The sequence below is a fragment of the Podarcis pityusensis genome (assembly GCF_964106645.2).
Source record: "Podarcis pityusensis genome assembly, chromosome: 10".
In the NCBI taxonomy this organism is placed as follows: domain Eukaryota; kingdom Metazoa; phylum Chordata; class Lepidosauria; order Squamata; family Lacertidae; genus Podarcis; species Podarcis pityusensis.
Window position 1 is genome coordinate 19,935,946 of NC_138035.1, and position 14,709 is coordinate 19,950,654.

The 14,709-nt window shown below is 43.0% G+C and overlaps 1 protein-coding gene across 7 annotated transcripts in view; it reads left to right on the forward strand.

Moving 5' to 3' along the window:
* The window catches only part of KDM5A (lysine demethylase 5A), a 45,132-nt gene that overhangs the window by 17,896 nt on the left and 12,527 nt on the right, over positions 1-14,709 (forward strand). For 5 of the 7 annotated variants that reach the window (XR_013977022.1, XR_013977023.1, XM_080971559.1 and 2 more), the window contains 13 exons: positions 76-234; positions 1,447-1,628; positions 3,653-3,815; positions 4,372-4,491; positions 6,282-6,476; positions 6,604-6,785; positions 7,014-7,138; positions 8,436-8,586; positions 9,863-9,980; positions 11,020-11,375; positions 12,182-12,320; positions 13,747-13,926; positions 14,469-14,630. Coding sequence is in view for 5 of the 7 variants with exons in the window: in XM_080971559.1 (XP_080827685.1) it covers positions 76-234; positions 1,447-1,628; positions 3,653-3,815; positions 4,372-4,491; positions 6,282-6,476; positions 6,604-6,785; positions 7,014-7,138; positions 8,436-8,586; positions 9,863-9,980; positions 11,020-11,375; positions 12,182-12,320; positions 13,747-13,926; positions 14,469-14,630 (2,232 nt within the window). In the remaining 2 variants the exon portion in view is untranslated. The remainder of the gene's footprint in view (positions 1-75; positions 235-1,446; positions 1,629-3,652; positions 3,816-4,371; positions 4,492-6,281; positions 6,477-6,603; positions 6,786-7,013; positions 7,139-8,435; positions 8,587-9,862; positions 9,981-11,019; positions 11,376-12,181; positions 12,321-13,746; positions 13,927-14,468; positions 14,631-14,709) is intronic. The other 2 variants (XM_080971560.1, XM_080971562.1) reach the window with 1 other exon arrangement.

Genomic DNA, 14,709 nt, shown 5'->3' on the forward strand with positions numbered 1-14,709 from the left:
TGAGGCAGTAAGTGCTGCTCCATGCCATTTACATGTAACTTGCTAGTTTTAAAGCTCTTCCCTCTGTGCTTTCAGATGGTTCCCACTGAGTTGGTGGAGAAAGAGTTCTGGCGACTTGTGAGCAGCATTGAGGAGGATGTAATTGTGGAGTATGGAGCCGACATTTCATCCAAGGACTTTGGAAGTGGTTTCCCTATAAAGGATGGCAGGCGAAAGCTGATGCCGGAAGAGGAGGTGTGGCTAGGATACACAATCTGCATGCACTTTAGAAAGCTGACTCTACATGTTATTAGGATTAATGTATTTGGGGGTATTTCAGTTTTGAGAGGCAACAGTTTTAACATACAGTTAACATTCTTTCTGATATCTCTTGGCCCCAACTAGCATTGTGGACGGAAAGCTTGGGGCCAGGCCACTGCCCTGATTTAGCTCAGCAGGCTGACAGTGGTGCCGAACAGATCTTTGCACCCTCTCATTCTTGCCATGCGAGCAATGCTGCCCCTGCTCCTTATGGGGCCCTATAGGTGGCCCTATGGTGTCACTGAGTGCTGTGGAGTTCTTAGTCCAAATGTGTGTGTGTGTTGCCGTATGAATGACTTAATCCCTTATGTATGCATGTTGGATGCAGTATCGCTAGCATGGAGGCACCAGCCAGTACGTGTGTGCCAGGAGTGCTTCCACCATCTGATGAATGGTGAGGATGGGTGGGATGTTAGGCAACTTACTTAGAGCCCTCCAACACTTTTATTGTTACTGGTTTAGCAACAAGTTGTAGAGGGATAAATGACACCTTTCACTGACTCCTTTTGTAGCAATGCCACTAGAAGTGGTAATTGGTGTTGTAAAGAAGCAGAAGGGGAGTGTTTAAACTTTTCCTGCTAGATGAAACTCCCTTAGCTGTTTTTTTAAACTTTCCTCTTCAGAGGGGGAGCATCTTACTGCATACAGTCGCAGTGGGTCTTGCTGTCAGTGCCAATTGAACCCTGCTTGCAAAGGAGCAATTGGAAGTTCCCAACTGTTGTTACGTAGCTAAGGCCTTGTCTTCCCCACACCTGGTGTCACATATGCCCCCAAATGTGGGGCAGGTGGATGTGGTTTGGGGAAATGGTGTCATGGGCCAAATTGTGGCCTGTGCCCATTCGAATTAGGTCCATGGGCTAGAGTTTCTTCACCCCTGCTGTAAGTGAAGGTTGGGCTGACCTGTGTAAGGGATGGAGGTCAGGTTTGCCATCAGTACAGCCTCCCCACCCCATCCAGCCTCCCTGCCAAACCCCAGGGTTCAAGCGATGGGTGAAGCACCTGCAGAACCTTATTTACTGCCTGAATGTGGCAGAGGATTATAACCAGTCTAGGAGAGTGTAAAGAACTGGCTCTTGTCCTGTGTTAGGGTATATTAATGGTGTTCTGGCCGGTTCCTTTACAAACTCGTCTTTGTTCTTTTGGCAGGAATATGCCCTTTCTGGTTGGAACCTCAACAACATGCCAGTCCTGGAACAATCTGTTCTTGCTCACATCAATGCTGATATTTCTGGCATGAAGGTGCCCTGGCTTTATGTGGGAATGTGCTTCTCTTCTTTCTGCTGGCACATTGAGGATCACTGGAGTTATTCCATCAACTACCTTCACTGGTATGGACCCCTGCCACATTGGGTGGGTGGGTGTGCATGCCCAGGTAGTGTCACCCTTATTTGCCCAGGGTTAATCTTTTTTAGAATGTTACACAAGTTCTCTGCTCAAGGGAGAAGAGCATTGAATACAATAATGAGTGTCCAGTAAGGGGCAAAGTAAGGGACGCGGGTGGCGCTGTGGTCTAAACCACAGAGCTTAGGGCTTGCCGATTGGAATGTTGGCAGTTTGTATCCCCAAGATGGGGTGAGCTCCCATTGTTCAGTCCCAGCTCCTGCCCACCTAGCAGTTCGAAAGCACATCAAATGCAAGTAGATAAATAGGTACTTCTCCAGCGGGAAGGTAAACGGCGTTTCTGTGCTCTGCTCTGGTGTGCCAGAAGCGGTTTAGTCATGCTGGCCACATGACCCGGAAGCTGTCTGCAGACAAACACCGGCTCCCTCGGCCTATAGAGCGAGATGATTGCGCAACCCCAGAGTCGTTTGCGACTGGACCTTATGGTCAGGGGTACCTTTACCTTTTTTTTTTAAGAATAATTTTTTATTAACCGACCAATCACATCAAATCAAACCAAATTACATAAATTCCAAATTACACAGCCGAATTTTAAATTTTTGTTGGGGGTACCCATATTTCAAGTTCCGAAGGGGATCCAATCAACTTCTTGCTTCTTACTGCTGTTTTAATGTCCACAAATCTAACCTTATGATGTTCACGGTACTATCCAGTCCTTTCTTATTGTTTTTCCACATCTCTTGTTGTTATTTTCATATATTTTTCCTTTCTCTTTGTGACCTCTGATAGTCTCCGCAAGCTGGTTAGAACAGTTTGTAATCCTGCGTGGATATTATTTTTTTTATCCAGTAGCCATATCCAGACGTTTTCCATATAACATCACTTCCATACATCAAAACAGTCTTAGCGTCATTAATCTTCACCAATCTGCCTCCTTTCTCAAAACCTCTGAGGAGATTCACTAGGAATGCAGTCTGAAAACAAGTCCGTTTTTCCTCCTGGCTATAAATCCTTTGGCAAGATGGCGACTCCGAATTAATTGCTGCGCCATTCCCAAAAGCTCTTATTGCTTCTCGATCTCCATAAAGCATACTTTTGGTTAAAGTTTATCTCCACACAGACCTTAATCATCCTGCTTGGGTCAGTTCAACCGACGATTCTAATGAGGAGGGGTTCTTGTAAATCACATAGAAGGAAAGTAAAAAAGGTTCCCCCCCCCCATTCAGTCCCGTTGTCAACATACCCAGCCTTTGGTGTATCTTCATCGTAAAATATTCCTGTTTCTCCAACCCGTCGTCTTCTTTCGCAGAGGTCACTTAAATTAGCAGACTTCACTTGAAATATGTGCATTTGCTTCTTTTGTAATTAATTATTCCAAATTGCTGCAACTAGTGCGCGATCAGAGACAGCGTCCAGGAGAGCCGAGGTCCACACGGGGGCATTCTGCCTAGGGCCCTCACCCCCTTCTTTCGAATTAGGGGGTGATTTATGGGCACAGCAGGCAAGGGCAGTGTTCCCCATTTCCTTGGGGCAACAAGGGAGGCTGCCTACTCCCATAACAGCCTCTTAATTACCCCGTGTGGGTCGGAGAGATGGTATTGTTGGCCATCTTCCAATGCGCCCCCTAGTGGCCCCCCGGGGTACCTTTACCTTTAAGGGGCAAAGACAGTTATTAATGAGAGAAGTTGGTATATGTCTAAGTTGCAAAACACTCCAAATATGTGGGGTGGGCCAGAGTAATGTCTGTGAACCTCTTCAGTCAATTTCTGAACAATCTTATGTTTCCCTGCAATTGCTCAGCATCCTCCTTGTTTTGTGTATTACCTGAAGACCAGGCTTATAAATAAGTAGCTCATCCTTGACTTGAATCATCTTGTTTTCCAGTTCAGTTTATTCTTGGCAAACTTCTACTGCTTCTAGAAGACTGGGCCTATTTGTAGATTAGGGTTGGAAAATACGCCTCATGCTAGAATGTGCTTTCTTTGTGGTAATGGATGATATGTTTTGCTAGGGGAGAGCCAAAGACGTGGTATGGAGTGCCCTCCCATGCAGCAGAACAGCTGGAGGAAGTAATGCGAGAGCTTGCTCCGGAACTATTTGAGAATCAACCTGACCTTCTGCACCAGCTAGTAACCATCATGAACCCCAATGTGCTAATGGAGCATGGTGTGCCTGTAAGTTCGGCAGAACCTTTACCTGCCTATAGGTTACTTGTCTTGTGTCACACAGAATGACTTGGAATGGCATTTTAAACACTCTGTAGATTCATTTCAATCCAGCTTCAGGCCTGATTATGGAACTGAGAATGCTTTGGTAGGTCTGAAAAACCTGTGCCAGGAACTGGACTGTGAAGGTTTCCCAGTGGAATCTTAAGTAGCTTTCAACACCATCAACCCCGACATCCTTCTAGCTACTGTGTATAGATTGTGTTCTAAACGCTTTTAACCCTTATCTAGGCAACTAGTGATTTCACTTGTAGATAGTGGAAAGATGCTCCTTTGGCGATATGCCCTAAGAGCCTTATGTAAAAAGATTGAGGTTTAAAAACCAGTTTCTTTGCAGCCTGCATCAGTTGGTAGATTCTATGAAGTGGTTGAGAAGGGAAAAGGTGATAGCATAGTTTATGCATGAATTAATAGTTACTACCAGCCATGTTAATCTCCGTTTCTGAAAGATGAATATGATAATGATGCTTTCTTTCCAAAATCTCTCACTTCTCACTGTCTCTAGGTGTACCGGACCAATCAGTGTGCTGGCGAATTTGTTGTGACTTTTCCACGTGCCTATCACTCTGGATTTAATCAAGGATACAATTTTGCTGAAGCTGTGAACTTCTGCACTGCTGACTGGGTCTGTATACATCTGGCATAACCTAGCTTTTCTCTTATCTGGGCACTGTCTGGTGCTATATATTAAAAGGCATCAACGTAGTACCCATCTGAAAAGGATTATTGTTTTGGTTACAGCTCAAGGTGCAGTTTTCTCTACATTGGGCAAAATACAGTTGTGGCTATTTAGCTTTTTGCTGGTAAGGTTTGGCAGCTCTCCAATTTGCTTCTTGCCATTAGTATGGAACAAGCAACTTACTATAATAACTCTATGGTGGTTTGGTATCCAAATACTAATATGCTGTTTACATTAGACAGGCATGTATTAAGACACCTCGTTAAAACTTTATTAAACCAGCATATCCAGATACATTGCTTAAGGTTTGCTTTTAAATTTTCTCATATTGTCTGTGTATTTTTTTTTGATTGAGCAAAAGACACAACACTATTGTTATCTCTGTGTCCACTCGTATAAGCCCCTTGAATAATTTATGCATATGATACTGTATTACACCATGCTATGATGATAAGTTACATAAGGCTGAATGGTCAAAATACCTTGCATCAAACCAATTTTAAGCACAACACTTGTTGCAGTCCAAAGCCTGGGTATTTTATCTAGCTTAGATGCAAGCTGAAACCTTGCAGAATTTCCAGAGGCTGTGACATGCTCTGTGTAGTAATCGTCTTTTTCGAAATTAAATCTCACATATTGGGGAAATTTAAACTTGTTCAGTACAGTCATACCTTGGGTTATAGCCACTTCAGGTTGCGTTTTTCAGGTTGTGGACCGCCGAAACCTGGAAGTACTGGAACGGGTTACTTCCGGGTTTCGGCGGTTGCGCATGAGCAGAAGTGCTAAATCTCGCTTTGCACATGCACAGAAGCGCTGAATCGCAACCCACGCATCACGTTCGCAACCTGAGCATCCACTGTACTGACTTACAAAGTCAAACCTTTATTCACCACTCTGAAGAACATGAAATGGATATACTATATATTTTGGAAAGTCCTTTTGTCTGTTTGCTCTGCATTTGGACACCTTCTTTTTTAATAGAACCAGAGCTTGAAAATTAAAATTGGTATAATGCAATGTTGCAATATAATGCAAAGTTGATCATTCTGAAAGAACCTTTGTATTTTCTACTTTTTTTCATATTCAAGTGAGGCAAAATTTCCTTTTTTTGGATATCTGATCTTTAAGGTTGCCTCACTTGTTTTTTGGCTGAAATAATTACTGTTGGCAGGAGACTAGGTGATATACTTCAAGTCTTGCAATGTAAGTCTAACTCTTACTCTGTTACTATGTTGATATCATTTCCCTCTGTTAAAATGTGTTGGCTCTTGCAGCTTCTTTGGTTTCTCAGATATTATGAGGAGATGGTATCCCCTTGAGAGACTTTCAAGTCTCACTCCTCTTGTTTTTTGCTTCTCATCCCCATTGCTGTTTATCTTTTTTTGTCCCCAGCTAATTATGTGGTTGGCTTGGAGTTTCTGGGGGAGAGGCTGATTTCAGACAGGCTATTTGAGACTCCTTTGGCTTCATGTGAAATGAAGCCCTTGGGTTCCAGACCTCACACAAGCAATTCCCTCATATCCCCTCCCCCCCAAGTTGACTCCAAAGAGCTTGGCTTACCCAAGGCCCCTGGAGACCCTACTCCTGGATAGTGTGACACACTTAATGCTCATAATAATTGCCTATATCATTTAATGATACCATTTTAACGTGTTTTTCTCATGAACTCCAGTATGGAAGCCCAAGATGAGCTGGGGATAGTTCTAAACCAGATATCTCACTTCTTGCATTTCTAGCTTCCAATAGGTCGGCAGTGTGTCAGCCATTATCGGCGACTGAGGCGTCACTGTGTGTTTTCTCACGAGGAACTAATTTTCAAGATGGCTGCCGACCCAGAGTGCTTGGATGTGGGGCTGGCTGCCATGGTCTGCAAAGAAATGACTCTCATGACAGAAGATGAGGCACGTTTAAGGGAGGCTGTCATACAGATGGTGAGTTCAGGGAAGCTCTGCTTTCATGCCCTTTTGGACTGAACAAAGAGATTGTGTGAGGCCTTGGAAACAAAAGGTCTTCCCCTGACCAGTATCTTTGTTAGATGTCACTTTTTCTTTGCATTAGGGAGTTCTGATGTCAGAGGAGGAAGTGTTTGAGCTGGTTCCAGATGATGAGCGTCAGTGTGCAGCTTGTAGGACCACCTGTTTCCTGTCTGCTCTTACGTGTTCCTGTAACCCTGAACGACTTGTATGCCTATATCATCCAAATGATTTGTGTTCATGCTCTATGCAGAAGAAATGTTTAAGGTACCATCTTCCCAGTCCACCCTGCTTCCTTTTGTATACTGCCTTATTTCCTGCCTCTAAACTAGGATCAATGTTTACAGTAATAATGTTCCCTCTTATTCAAAGATCCAGTGCATAGTAGTCTGACAAATACATAATGTTATTATCATCTTCCCCATTTTTTTTTTGCTTCTGCTCACTTGAAAGTTGCAGTACATTTGAAAGTTCTTCCTCCTTGTTTATCTCCAGATATCGGTATCCACTAGAGGACTTCCCTTCCTTGTTGTACGGAGTGAAAGTCAGAGCACAGTCCTATGATACATGGGTCAGCAGGGTCACAGATGCACTGTCGGCCAACCTCAACCACAAGAAAGGTTAGATGGAGTTTTGTTTCCTATTGGAATCTGTTAAGGAAGATTTTCAATTGGTTGGAAACACAAATGGGAGATGGACTTGAGCAAAACCAAATCCTAAAACAATATATAAAGTTCAGGGAAAGCTATACAAAATACTTCACTAAGACATGGAAACCTGTTTTTAAAACCAAAAATACTAAAATGTTCAACATAGAACTGAATTAAGTCAGCAAATGATTTAACACAGTGAGCTCCAGAGAGCCAACGTGGCATAGCAATTAAGCATGTTGGACTAGGATCAGTTTGAAATCCCCACTCAGCCATGAAGCTCACTGGACCAGCCACACACTTTCAGCCAAATCTGCCTGATTTCTGGGGAAGATACAAAATGGGGGCAAGTGAAGAACCATGTACACTAAAACATACTTTGGAAGTGTCCCTGAGCTCAGAGGAACAGCTTGTAATGTGACACAAAGAAGGGCTACAGGGTTTCTACACTGTGGCTCTATGTCCTGCAGAGAGGGAATAGTTTTCTTGCCTTCAAAATAAGATTGAGACAGTATGCATTTGACCCGAGCAAGCTTACATGACCCAAACAAGCTTATATGACATTCCAGCTGGGAATGTCACTTCTTGTGTCGTCTGAAATACTTGTTCCCTTTAGTACTGCATGCTTGACTTCCTGTTTCATTAAATATATATTTGGACCAGTTGCCCAGAAGCAGCCAATCAGCTGCTGCTCATTTATCAAGCAGCAAATGCTTTCAACATTAGATCATGTGGGACATACATTTGCAGCAAGGGATGGCTAATTCAGAATTAAATTTGTAGTTTGACTCTTAAAAACAACAGATGGCTATCACCCTGGAAACTTCTTCTGTTCTTGAGAAGGTTTAATGCTTAACATTGATTCCATGTAGCAAGGTGATGGGTGTGTTACACAATGTGTGCAGGATATCTGATACCAAGCTAGTGTGCTCATCCTTGTGAGACATTCTTCTGTTTAAAGTGCCAATATGGCAAGATAGTCAAGTTTAATTAGTTAGTGGAAGTATTGGATTGCCAGCCTGCCTTTCAGACAATTTTTTTGCAGAAATGAGGCTAAAATACTGCCATGAATTGAGGCATCTTGACTAAAGTGAGGAGCAAATACTTTCTTGATGTAGGAAATAGCTCATAACGAATGGATAGCTATGCATATGATAACTTGAATGTGTTCAGTCTACTGTTCTTGGGGACTTTGTGGTTGGGTGTGGGGAGTAGTTTGCTATGCTTGTGTATATGTGCAAATGGCCTCTTGGCTAATTTCTTGCAGATGTGATTGAGCTGAGAGTGATGTTGGAGGATGCTGAAGACAGGAAATACCCAGAGAATGACCTCTTCCGCAAGCTAAGAGATGCTGTAAAAGAGGCAGAGACTTGTGCTTCAGTGGCCCAACTGCTTCTGAGCAAAAAACAAAAGCACAGGTATGACCAGGGAAGGTGGAGGTAGATTTTTGGCGTAACTGTATAAATCAGCAACCCAAAAACGCTTATTCTACTGTCAAAATAAATTGTGCATGCTTTGCCAGAATTGACACTTTTCAAATGGAATATATTACGTTTGGTGGTTGGTTGGGGGGATGTGCCAAAGACAGTTTGGTCGTGAAGGGGGAGAAATTGGAAAGTGTTTAGAGAAGTCAAATCAGAAGGATTCTACCCCCTAGAGAATGCATGTAGAAAACTTTTGCAATGACGAGAGAATTAGGGAACTGGTGAAACATTTCAGATTGGAAATAATGTGTTCAAAAATGACCAAACTGGTGTTGATCATATTTTGCTCACGCTGAAGGAATTTTGCTGCTTCTGGGTGCAACTAGAAAGACCTAATTAATATTTACATGGGTATCCTGAAGGACTCCTTTCTCCTCCATGTGAACTTGCATGTTAATAAAAATCACTGATGGAGGCCCTCCTCTGGTTACTTCACCTTCAAAAGTTAGGTTGATGGTGACAGCATTGAGCAATGTTGTCCCTAAATATTTGTGCTTGTTGTGAGGTGAAAATTGGTGGAGATTTTTGCAAGCTTTAACTCTGTATTTTTACATGAAAATCTACACTACTATAAATTTTGATAAAATATTGGGCTGTACAGCTTTTAAATTATTACATAATTAACATCTGAACTCTATTTTTCAGAGTATGTGATGGTAAGGCCTCAAACTCCCCTACAGCCTCTATTTTATGTAACAGATTTGTTTACGTGACCAGAGGAAATTTACTATGTGTTGCTGTTGTTAATTTATTAATCACATTTGCCTTTGTCTCAATGGTTTCAAGACAATGTGCAATAAAAGAGTAAAATACAGTTAAACACAAAACACCCAATACATTTAAAACAAAACTAAAATGATACAAAATAGACACTCATGGCAATGACTTATTTATCCAGCTGGGAAAGCCTGTTGGAACAACAGCAACAAAAAAAGTTGCTAAAAAGTGCAGATAGTGACACCTGTTGCATCTTGACAGGAATGCTGTTCCACAGAATGGGCAGCCACTAAAGCCCTGCTCCAAATTACTGCGGAGCGAGCTTCTGAGATCTTTGGAATTTGCAGAGAAACGTCCCCAGAGAACAACTGGTCCTAGTCTGTATAGGGCATTACATGCTAGTACCAACACCTTGAACTTGGCCCATTTGTTGACTCTGTTGCCCTCCAGGAACTGTGTATGTGATTTACAAGGTTCTTTTCTTTCCCCATAGTAGACTGACCCCAGAGAGCGGAAGGACACGGACCAAGCTGACTGTGGAAGAACTGAAAGCTTTTGTGCAGCAGCTGTTTAGCCTTCCCTGTGTCATCAGTCAGGCCCGGCAAGTAAAGGTGGGTTTTTGGAGAAGGCTGTACTTGGATTGAGTTTTGGTTCTCTTTAGAATGGAGGTGGCTACCTGATTTTGACTGAAGGGTATTCATCCCGCACATGCAGATATGCACAGGCCTGCAGCCCCTGCTCCTCAGCTGATCTTTGCAGTTCAGCTGTGTCTGTGTGTGGCAGGGAGTATGGGGGTGTTACCAACCCCTCTCTGCTCAACAGATGTTTGATCTTACGAGTGGTGGTTTCAGTTGCCATCAAGGCACTGAACTGTAATAATCTTAGCACTTTCTACTTTTTTTTTTTTACCTCCTGCCACTAAAATCAGTGGGGTTTGGGGGAAGGGAGCTGGATCAGCGGCCTCTGATTTAGAGCTTCCATTTCCTATTTGAAATGAACGTTCTGCAAGATAATCAATTAATGAACATATCTAAGTTTGAAAATTGTGCAACCCGGGGGCTGTGTTTAATACACTATTCCATTTAGTTCTGTGATCTTTAAATCTTCCTAATGTTAAACAAAAAATAACTTGCATTTTGTGTCCTCTAAATATAGCCAAAGTGATACAAAGGCAGATTGTTTTCCTGGCAGTGCTTTCTCTTCTCATGGTTTGAGAAGCAAATTGTTCAAAGGGGGGGAAGCAGTGAGCTGGACACTGTAGCACCCCAGGAAAACAAAACACGGACAGTAATGAGACTGAATTTGATTGTTTCCAGTAGTCATAGTCAAGAAAAGTGTTTTACGGGGAGGGGTTTCAGGTTTAACACAACAGATGGAAGCAAGTGTCTTAGCACTCCTTGCCATTCCAGTCAAAGCACTTAGAATCGCGCTTTTTCCTACCTTGTCAGTTATTCTGGGCAGCATTTCTTGCAATAAACTGTTCATTGTAGCCTTTTTTTCTGCCTGACATCAGATGTCATTGCTTGGAACCTCAATAGTTCTAAACGTTCAGCTCATCCCAAACATACCAGTACCTAGTTACGCAGTCTGCAACCCCTCTGGCAGCTGCCATCACTGTAGTGAATGAGCACTTTGTTGTCACTCCCTTAGAACCTGCTGGATGATGTTGAAGAGTTTCATGAACGTGCTCAAGAGGCCATGATGGATGAGGTCCCTGACTCATCTAAGCTTCAGATGCTGATAGACATGGGCACTGGCCTCTATGTGGAACTTCCTGAATTGCCTCGCTTGAAGCAAGAGCTGCAGCAGGCACGCTGGCTGGATGAGGTGCGGGTGACCCTTTCAGATCCTCAGAGAGTCACCTTGGATGTGATGAAGAAACTGATTGACTCAGGGGTGGGGCTGGCCCCACACCATGCGGTAGAGAAGGCCATGGCTGAATTGCAGGAGCTGCTCACAGTTTCCGAGAGGTGGGAAGAAAAAGCTAAAGTCTGCCTGCAAGCAAGGCGAGTATTACTCTTGGTCATTCTGCTTTCTGTTTACAGGGCCTCCGAACTGCGGTGTAATTTAAGCCACAATGAGTTGTAGTTGAGTCTTGGCCTCCCAACACCTGAAACTGACTCCTTTAATAAGGAGCGGTGCCTGCCTTATGGCCAAAAAATGAAACCAAAGCATTCACATTCTAATTCCGTCCTTCAGAGATAAGTTTGGGAGCGTCTCGCTAAAACTGCACTTTGAATCCTGTTGATGATATTTAGTTTTCATCATCAGCCATAAAAATGGAATAAATAACGCTGAAAAATGCACTGCCACAGAGAAGGGGTTAGTTTTGGGTGATGGCTGTTCAGGCAATGACTACGTGGTATCTAGGACTTACTTTATAATGATAATAATAATAATAATAATAATAATAATAATAATAATAATTTGTTATTTATACCCTGCCCATCTGGCTGGGTTTCCCCAGCCACTCTGGGCGGCTTCCAACTGAATATTAAAATACAATAGTCGACTAAACATTTAAAGCTTCCCTAAACAGGACTGCCTTCAGATGTCTTCTAAAAGTCTGATAGTTGTTTTTCTCTTTGACATCTGGTGGGAGGGCATTCCACAGGGTGGGTGCAACTACCGAGAAGGCCCTCTGCCTGGTTCCCTGTAACTTGGCTTCTCGCAATGAGGGAACCGCCAGAAGGCCCTCAGCACTGGACCTCAGTGTCTGGGCAGAATGATGGGGGTGGAGACGCTCCTTCAGGTATACAGATAAGAAAGCAAGACCATATGCTAATCAGGTTGTGCCCCCCTGCACCCCCAGGCCTCGGCAAAGCATAGCAGCTCTGGAGAGCATTGTCAATGAAGCAAAGAACATCCCTGCTTACTTGCCCAATGTGCTGGCACTAAGAGAAGCCCTGCAGCGAGCGCGAGACTGGACATCCAAAGTGGAGGCTATTCAGGTATGGTTCACGGCAAGCAATGCAGCGGGTATTTATATCCTTAAATCCTTTCCAACAGGCATTTGCTTCCTTCCTTGAAAAGACAGCATCATTTTTTAATTTTGAAATCTGATCTTCATTGATTGTCCCATTCATTTCCATGCTTTTTAATCCTGATGCATCCTGGCAATGCGTTGCAGTGTCTTCTTAATATTTACTTACCGTATTTATGTCCTGCCTTTCCATTTCAATAGAGATGCTGAAGGCGGCAAGCAATACACAGCAAAAATAGAATAAAACTGTAAAATTTCTTCAAGCGAAGAATGGTAGGGATTCTGTTCCCTGGCTGTGATTGTGTTTAGTTGTGAATAAAAGCTGACATTTTTAGTTCTCTGAACTGGCTTCAGAATGTAAGGGTGGATAGTCACTGCTGGTGACAACTGCTCAGTTGGAGCAACTTGAATACTGAAGCCTTCTCCAATTAAATGAGCTATATTTGTATTGATAAATATGTGGCATCATCCACCCTGCCCCTTATGTCTCAGCCTTAATCTTATAGCTGCGTTTTCTTGAACAAAAATTGAACAGGTCCTTTTATAGAGGTTTTCAATTTTATATTTATGCACACATACAAGCTCACTTGTTCCTCACAAGCAGAGTGAAGTCATTTGTTATTTACAGATAGGTGTTCTGGAATTACGTACGTACAAATTATAAAATTTGCTTTTGGAGTAAATTATGGAAACTATTGAAAAGTGTAGGAAATTATTAAATGTGTGTGTTTTATGGGTGAGAGCTGATAGAGTAATAGGCTGCTTGGGATCACTTCCTTCCATATGAACCTGCCAGTACACTAAGGTCATCCTTAGAAGCCCTTTTCCAAATGCTTCTGCCGTCTGGGGTCTGGCAGGAAAGAGCCTCTTCAATTTTGGCACCCCAGCCTTGGAGCACTCATCCCAAGAAAGATTGCCTAGGGCCTTCTCATTACTTTATGGGTAGGGCCCATAGCGTAGCAACACAGCACCTGTGTTGGATGGAGAAAGTTCCAGGTTCAGTCCCTGGCCTCTCCAAAAATCAGGTGGCAAGTAATGGGACAGACCACTGCAAGAAACTCTGAAACCACTGCCATGGTGGTCAGTATTGCCAGGTTAGGTGGGTAAATATTTCTCCTAAAAGGCATCGTCCAATGTATTTTTGGCAGCAGACATGGACCCTTTTATTTTCTCAGGGCTATTAGTGTGAATTGCTTTTATTTTACTGTTGTAATTTTATTCTCTTATTGTGTCACACTGTGTTAATGCTCATATGTGATTTTATTGCACTTACCCATTTTATCCTAATATAATTGAACAGTGTTGAAATCTACCTGTGGCTGCATAGGTGGGCATAAGTTCAGTTTACTGTGGCGGTGGGAATGTTTAGCTGAGAATTATTCTTTACCCCTTAGAATGGGAGCAACTATGCATATTTAGAACAGCTAGAGAATCTGTCTGCAAAAGGCCGCCTGATACCCGTCCGCCTTGAGGCATTGCCGCAAGTCGACTCACAGGTAGCAGCAGCCCGTGCCTGGAGGGAGCGAACAGGCAGAACGTTCCTTAAGAAGAACTCGAGCTACACACTCTTGCAGGTAAGTTGTGGGTAATCTTGTATTGGAGCCTGTAGAAATGGCCTTAGCATTGCCTTCAAATGGTTAACTGAGGCTAGTGTAAGGTTACCAGATTTTTTTCAATGAATCCGGGGACACTTTTCAACTTCAATGGATTTTGTATGGGGACTGTCCCTGGGAAATGGGGACGGCTGGTAACCTTAGGTTAGTGACTATCTCTGTCTGTGGCTTGGCACTGGTATAGCCATAACACTTTCCTGTGTCTTAATGCATAACCGATTGAGAAGCATTAAATCTGCACATGTGAGATGTGAGATGAAAATACATCAACTTCAGTACCATGTAAAGGTATTCTCTTTAGGAAAATGGGTCTGCTTTGCCTGAAATTGACCCCCCCCCCAAAGTTTTAGCTTGCTAATTAAGTACTGTTTACCAAAATCATTTTAATTTGTCCCACTGGTGAATTCTGATTTAAATCTGGTTTCGAATGAAATTTGTCTGAAATTTTTCTGTGCAGCATTCAATCTGAGTGATCTTATAACTGGTCTGCTTTTTGGTTGCAGGTTCTGAGCCCTCGAACTGACATTGGTGTTTATGGAAGCAGTAAGAACAGGCGAAAAAGAGTCAAGGAGCTGATAGAGAAGGAGAAAGAGAAGGAGCTTGACCTGGAGTCCTTGAGTGAGCTGGAAGATGGACTAGAAGAGACCAGAGACACTGCAACGGTGGTAAGGAACTGTAACAGCACTCCACTGGGTTTGATTTCTTCCATGGGGGGCCCTTACATACTAACTTCATGGAACAATA